This window comes from Mastomys coucha, unplaced genomic scaffold, assembly GCF_008632895.1.
Source record: "Mastomys coucha isolate ucsf_1 unplaced genomic scaffold, UCSF_Mcou_1 pScaffold22, whole genome shotgun sequence".
Taxonomy (NCBI): Eukaryota; Metazoa; Chordata; class Mammalia; order Rodentia; family Muridae; genus Mastomys; species Mastomys coucha.
This window is the reverse complement of record NW_022196905.1, coordinates 255251650-255259407: the sequence shown is the minus strand read 5'-3', so window position 1 is coordinate 255259407 and position 7758 is coordinate 255251650. Positions and strand designations below refer to the sequence as shown.

The following is a 7758-nucleotide window of genomic DNA, read 5'->3' as shown; positions in this document are numbered from 1 at the left end:
TGTTCTCCGCTTGAATTCCGCCTGGAACTCAGTGCTGTGTGCTGTCCTCGCCGAGCCCCGGTGGAATGGCGGTAGATCCCCCTTCAGCCTGGGACAATGGACTCGTCCAGGCGGGGCGATGTGTTCGGGATGGCGCCTGCGCGGAGAGTGGGGCAGGATCGTACTCCCGAGGGAGCTGCGGGCCCTGTGTCCGTCACTTCTTTTTCTGTGCTTCTTGTGGGGCTTGAGTGACGGTGAGTGTCGGGTGTCCTTCAGCCTCCGGGCGTCAGGTTGCCTGCGGCGGGAGGACGCGGCTCTTTAGCTTCCCAGGCGGCGCTAGATGCACCCATGTCCCTGCCCTTGGACTTTTGTTAGGAACTCTCGCTTGGTGAGCCGCGGGCATGAGCTGTCACACCTCTGAGATCTGCCCGTCGCTCGCTGGCGTTGCGACCTTGGGCGCGCGCCTCGTACCCGGCCGCAAAACTTTGGAGATGAGTGACACTGAGGGCGCAGTGAGCTAACTGTTCTGGATGGTTACTAATCTAGGGAGCTGCGGTCGAAGTTCCTTTACTGAAAAGTCACTTAATTGGCTGGTGATGTGGTTATCTGTAAAGATCCCCCACGGTACACATGGCAAGGAAAGTAACTTTTAGGGCCCGTTATATAGGCTTCGAAGATGACTGTGAGTGTGTTTTCTTTTGTTTTTCTTCTGTTTGTTTTTGTTTTTTCGAGACAGGGTTTCTCTGTGTAGCCCTGGCTGTCCTGGAACTCTGTAGACCAGGCTGGCCTCGAACTCAGAAATCCACCTGCCTCTGCCTCCCAAGTGCTGGGATTAAAGGCGTGCGCCACCACCACCCAGTGACTGACTTCTTTTTTCCTCTAAAATTCCCCTAGTCTTAGAAGAATGCTTACCTGCCCACCTGGTACTAGTAAGAGATTGTTCCAGAATGATGCAGAGGAGACCTATGCTTTTGAGAAGCAGTTTAGTGGAATTCAACAGTAGTAAGCAATGTGACTGTTATCTTTTCTATCTGAGATGTGATTGCACTCGTGTGTGTGTGTGTGTGTGTGTGTGTGTGTGTGTGTGTGTGTGTCTGTCTGTCTGTCTGTCTGTCTGTCTGTCAGAAGATGCTCACTGGAGTTAGTTTTCTCCTTCCACCATGTGTGTTTTGAAGACTGAATTCAAGTCATCATGCACTTGCTGGCCTAAATTAGTGTATGGTGTGTTTGTACATGTCTGTTTTGGGATGGGGCTGACCTCAGTCCAGTCAAGCTTCATGCTCTGTCTCTCTCTGCCTTACGGATTTGATACCTGTTTCCTCCTTAACTGTGTTAGCTTGCTGTTTTGGCTGGCTTGGCTGACCATGAGCACCTTCTTGGGGTCTGCCTATCCCTGTCTCCTCATTAAGGGTTGCAGACACCCAAGGCACAGCAAGAGTACCCACCAAACATCTCCTCAGCTCCTTGCTTATTTTAAACTGTTAGCAACGGCAACTGTAGTGTAAGTTTCTTTCTTGGGCAGCCATGGTAGCAAAAAAATCTTTCTAAAAGAAACACAGGTGGCATTAAAATATAGGGATGTCACCTATTATAATACCTTCTGTTATCAGGCATTTCTTCGTATGAGAGTCTCTCTATTTAAAAATGTGCCTCCTGGTGCCTAAAGCAAAGAATCAAGGAATTTGTTCGATAAGGTTGAATGTTGAGGGCTCACGTCAAATAGCACTCTTCTTGCCAAGAGTGGAAGAAAACAAAATTAACATTTTATTCTTTGAAACAGCCATCTAGGATAAGCAATGAGAAGAGCCCAGCTTTATTTCTCAGTTAAAAATAAAATGAAAGCAATTTTTCTTTTTTCTGGCTAGTATTGTAGTAATATACACATTTTAAGTAAACTTTTGTTATGATGGGAAGAAAATACATGTAATTATGTGTATTCATGTTTGTCTGTGATATGCATATATAGATTATTGGCCAAATGCCTTCTCAGCTATGGATGCTTATTAATATGTGGTAGGATTATGGCCAGATAAATGCACTGTAAGTTCAAAACTTCATTTAAAGGGCTAGTGCTTGGTTGATATGATACACAGCCCTTGGTTTGACCCTCAGCTCTGAAAAACACAATGTATTCGGTGTACCTAATGGACTGACCACCAAAACTTCCCCTGGTTTATGCCATCCTACCCAGAATGTTTAAGGTGGACCAGAATCTTAACACAAACCCTCTTTTTAAATAAACTATTGTATATGTTATGATACATAGATATGCATTTTTCCGGACATGAAAAGATTGTGGAAACAGAAAACTCAGTGCTTCAATGAATAATAGCCATCCAGTATACTCATAGTGCATAGATAGTTTCTCTACATTGTGTGACTCAAGAGCCAGGACTGGTTACCACTACCCAGTACCAAGAGAAAGCATTGACCTACTTTACTAGTTTATGAAAAGCTTAAGATTTGAACAACAGGTCCTAAATGCATCTCATCTTTCTATGATAATGAAATTGAGAAATTATAAGGTGGGCCATCAGAAGTTGGAGACCATATGTCTGCTTTGCTAATTAAATAGCTCAGAACATCTTAAGTTTGTGTTTGACCTATAAAGAACAAATTTGAGGGCTGCTTGATCAAAATGTACAAAAATATTTTGACAAGTACATTTTTGAAGTGAAATATTCGAGTCATTTTCTAGGTGGCAAATCTGTATCTTCAGAAAATACAAGTGAGATGAAAACAAACTTAACTACATTCTGTGTTCTGTTACATTATTACACATGGTAGATGTTGGTGCTTACTGCTTTAACAGTGACTGATGGCTTACGTAGATGAATGATATCAAACTTCATGCTTCTGAGGCATGAAATTTGTGTCATTGAAACAACCTGTAGGACTCTAGAGATGGCTCAGCGGTTAAGAGCACTGACTGCTCTTCCAGAGGTCTTGAGTTCAATTCCCAGCAACCACATGGTGGCTCACAAACATCTGTAATGGAATCTAATTCCTTCTTCTGGAATACATGAAAATAGAGCACTTATATACATAAAGTAAATAATAATAATAATAATAATAATAATAATAATAATAATAATAATAATTATAATATGTAACCTTGTAGTCAGTGCAGAGCAAACAGTCTGAACTTGGCTGTGTTTCCATTTTCCATTTCAAATCTTAGCTGGGTGGAACAGGCTGATTTGTGGTCTCTAGCTGTGGTGTAGGTATATGTTTGGTGGTTTCTGAATTGAGAAGATAGTGGTTAAAATTGCAACTTAAGGTACTGGCTTTGCTTTAGTCCTTGGGAATTATTTATTTAGGATTTCTTTGGTATTTGTTGGAATTGAAGTGGGCAGTTTGTGAATTTCAGAAATAAATACTTATTTCTCAGATTTTTTTAAATAAGAAAAATTGAAGTATAATGTACATACCAGATTTGCCCACTGAAGTGAGTTCAGCGATTTTAGTCCATTTGTAGAATTGTACAGCCATTACCAGGACCTTTAATCACTTTAAGAAGTTTATGTCCATTTACAAATTAACCCTCATTTTCGACTTTATTCCTAGTCAACTAGTGGCTGGATTTCTGTTTCTGTGAACACGAATGTGACCTTTTGTAAAAACTGTCTCAATATTGTAGTCTCTGGTGTCCACTTTCCATCAGGATTAGAGCATGTAGCTAATGAGTACCTATTGTATAGTTAGGCCACACTTGTTTATATGTTTACTTGGTTATTAGATGCTGGGTGGCTTTACATTCTGCTCCCAGCCAGGTGTGGAGGCTTTGAAAGCTGAGACCTGCAGATCTCTCATATCAAGGCCAGTCTGGTCTATATTGTGAGTTCCAGATCAGCCAGGGTTGCATGGTAAGACCCTATTTAAAAAAAACATTGTAATAATAAAAGAATAATGCTTCTGCATATGTTCGCATAGGTCTTAGTGTGAGATCAGGCTTTCCTTGCCTGGGTAGATGACCAGCTATGCTGCTGCTACTGAGCTGAATGAGTGTGTGTCCTACTTTATCTAGGTATCGGCATACCCCTGCAGTGGGACAGGAGATCGTCTCTCCTCCCCCTAACCTTGCTTGGTATTGCCTGGCTTCTGATGCAAAGGTGGTTCACCTCCGAGTGCTGCAGAAACAGTGCAGTAGAAACCCATTGTTGGGTGTTGCCTTTGGTCCTCTTCCTGGCTGAAGGAGTGGTGTCTTGATGGCAGGTCGCAGCGCCTGGCCATAGCTCCCAGTCAGCCTCAGGGCCACAAGGGAAACTTTACAGTATCTGTGCTGCCCGTGCTTTTGGATATTGTGGTTTGGTATCCCATAATGCCTACAAAACGCCCTTCTGTGTGCCCTGCTTTTGGTGTGAAGAAAAGGAGGAAGGTGATTACTCTAGAGATGAAACTCAAAATAATTGCCCAGTATGAAGATGGCCAGCCAGTGATGGTCATCCCATGGGAGTCAGGAGTTTCCCAGTCCACAGTCTCAACTATCTTGAAGGATGAGGGGATCAGTGGGGCTGTAAAATCATCAGTATTCTTCAGTAAGTCCACCATTGTTACTAAGAGAGCTGGACCGATCAACGAAATAGAAAAATGACTTGGGGTGGACAGAAGAGCATGTGCAGAGGTGCCTGTCACTCAGCCTGCTGAGGAGCCAGGCTGAGCCTTTCTAACATGTTCAACAAGTACACTGGTCCTACATATACACAGATGTTTACGGCAGGCTATGGGTGATTCCTGTGCCTTAAAAAGCATCATTTTCATACTACTAAGGTCAGTGGTGGGGCAATAGCTGCTGCTATTGACTGTGCTGAAGCTTTTAAGGAAGCATTGCATGGGGTAATTGTGGACTAGAAATACCTACCAGAAGCAGATATTTAATGTTGATGAAACCAGCTTGTTCTGGTTCCAGAATGTGCATATGCTCATCCGGAATGCAAGATAGTACTGGGATTCAAAGACCATGTAACTCTGCATTTGGGAGGAAATGTTGCGGGATTCAAACTAAAGCCTTTTCTGACCTACCATTTGGAGAATCCTACAACATTCAAGAATGTGAGCCAACGCACACTTCGGTTTTCTATTGCCATAACAAGAAAGCAGATGATATTGGCTGTGTTGGAGGATTGGTTTCTGAACTGTTTTATCCTACAAGCTAGAGATATCATAGGTAAAGCAGCATCCCATTCATGATCCTTCTGACGCCACAGACATTGATGGACATGGTTGACATGCATCCTGATGTGAAAGTGTTGTGCCTGCTACTGAACACTGTCATGCTTTTCCCACCAATGGTCTAGGGTGCAATAGCTGCTTTTGAAGCACACAGTTCAGACCAGGCATTTGCTCAGGCCGAGGAAGCCTTGGAGTTTTTCCAAACACTCCTAGGGTTTTGGAAAGGTATCACCATCCGGTGTGCCATCTGGAATATTGCTGCTGCATGGGAGAAATCACCCAGCAGTGCGTGAACTGCCTCTGGAGGAGTGTCCTGAAGATGCATGTGAGTCCACTCAAAGACTTTGATGAAGATGCTGTCGATAGAGTCAGTAACAAGATGTTAGCTCTAGGGAAATGGCTGGAATTGGACATCAATGAGGAAGAGATTCATGAGATTGTCAGGATGAAGATCTGATGGAACTGCAGGAAGAGGGAAGGAAAGCAGTTGAAACAGAGGAAGAAGTTATCATGCCTAAGGCACCAAAAAAGTTCACAACCAGGAAACTGGCAGAAGCATTTGCTACTAGCTGGGTCATACAGATGCTAGAAGACGTGGACAGCTGTAGTGAGAGATTTGTGAATGCTGACAGGCTGATACAGGATGCTCTTGTGTGATGAAATACATCACAAACCCCAGAAAGTGGGAAGTCAAAACATGTCATTTTTCTGGAAAATACGATTTTTACTAAACCAGCAAGTGTCATTACCTTTGCCTTCCACAAGCTTTTCTTGAACCTCTCTATACCATAGTTCAGTGCTGCAGGCTCTCCTGCCGCTCATTGTGCTTGAGTGTGTATGTTAATGGTGAGCGTCCACAAAGCCTTTATGTTTTCACTTTCAGTACAACATTCAGTGATATTTGAGGTAACCGGCACTGCATTTTTATGTAAATGTGCATACTTGTGTGTTGTTGTGTGTACATTTGAATGTAGGGCCTGCGGAGTCTAGTGAAGACATCGGATCTTCTGGAGCTGGACTTCCCAGGTGGTTGGGAACTACCTGATGTGGATGCTGGGAACCGAATCCCGGGTCCTCTGGAAGACTATGAGCTCTTGTGTTGAGTATATTTTTATGGGCTTCATAAACTTAACTATTCTTATATTGTAGAAGTATTTCTTCCTGTCTTTTGCCCATCTAATGGCTCTTACAAATTGGATCGTTTTACTGAATTGTAGACCTTTTTTCGTTCTTAGATAACGGTCTACAAATCTCTTTGTGGTTTCTTTGAATAGATTGTAGTTTCTAGAGTAGTTTTAGGTTCATAGTGAAACTGATCAGAAATTACAGAGATTCCAACCATACCTACCCTGTTTCCTCAACCTGTGCAGAGCTGTCAGACTGGACACTAGAACTGTAAGCATGCTAGAGCTGATGACACTGTCACACTATCACCACCTGTCTTAGTTAGGGTTTCACTACTATGAACAGACACCATGACCAAGGCAACACTTATAAGGACAACATTTAATTGGGTCTGGCTTACAGGTTCAGAGGTTCAGTCCAGTATCATCAAGGTGGGAGCATGGCTGCTAGTGGAAGACTGACTTCCAGGCAGCTAGGATGAGGGTCTTAAGGCCACACCCACAGTGACACACTTACTCCAATAAGGCCACACCTCCTAGTAGTGCCACTCTTTGGGCCAAGCATATATAAACCATTACACCACCCAAGTGGAAATATCTCAATTTAATGTCTTAAAATTATATCTCTCTATTTTTGTATGTTGCCACATCCAAGACAACTCCAAGGACAGACATGACTGGGGGGATGAGGGAATGAAGAAAAGACAGATGACACACAGACAGGAAAGCTGGGTCAGGTGGTCTGGGCTCTTGGCTGGAGAAACAGCACCCTCCTCAACTCAGCTTGCTTATTGTGCAGAGTTGAACAGGGAGGTGGGGTTATTCATGCAGCTGAATCAAGGAAGACAGTGGGTTATTGCACGCAGATAAGGAGACAGGGCTTATGGTAGACAGCTGGGTCCAGGAGACAGGTTTAGCTAATATCTGTAGGAGCACTCTCTGTAGGGGAGTTGGGGTGGAGGAGAAAGCTATGGTGGGCATTTCTTCACACACAGACCAGAAGGGAAGGCTTTGCCGTTTTCTCCATGGGTCTGAGGGTCTGGAGTCTCTGATATGGCTGTGACTATGTCAATAAACACATTTACCTGGGACTTAACTCACTCAGGGTTTCCTCTGCTCGCTACAGTGTGTGTATGTGTGTGGGCACGTGTGTGCTGTGGTGCTTGTGTGGCTTCTGAGAGTTAACTCTTTCACCATGTGGGTCCTGGGGATCAGAAACTTGGTCAGCAGGCTTGTCAGCAAGTGCTTTTATCTGCTGAGCCATCTTGGCAGCCTGGGACTTTTTTTTTTTTATTTTTATTTTTTATTTTTGTTTTTCGAGACAGGGTTTCTCTGTATAGCTCTGGCTGGCCTGGAACTCACTCTGTAGACCAGGCTGGCCTCCAACTCAGAAATCTACCTGAAATCTACCTGCCTCTGCCTCCCAAGTGCTGGGATTAAAGGCGTGCACCCACCACTGCCCGGCTGACTTTTCATTTTCTTT

At 43.7% G+C, this 7758-nt stretch overlaps 1 protein-coding gene across 2 annotated transcripts in view; it reads left to right on the top strand.

Moving 5' to 3' along the window:
- Positions 1 to 87: 87 nt before the first annotated feature.
- Cmc2 (C-X9-C motif containing 2) overlaps positions 88 to 7758 on the top strand; it is a 25428-nt gene continuing 17757 nt past the window's right edge. Inside the window, exon 1 of one of the 2 annotated variants that reach the window (XM_031341523.1) lies at positions 88 to 233. In XM_031341523.1, coding sequence (XP_031197383.1) covers positions 119 to 233 — 115 coding nt within the window. In that variant the 5' untranslated portion in view covers positions 88 to 118. The remainder of the gene's footprint in view (positions 234 to 7758) is intronic. The other variant, XM_031341521.1, reaches the window with a different exon arrangement.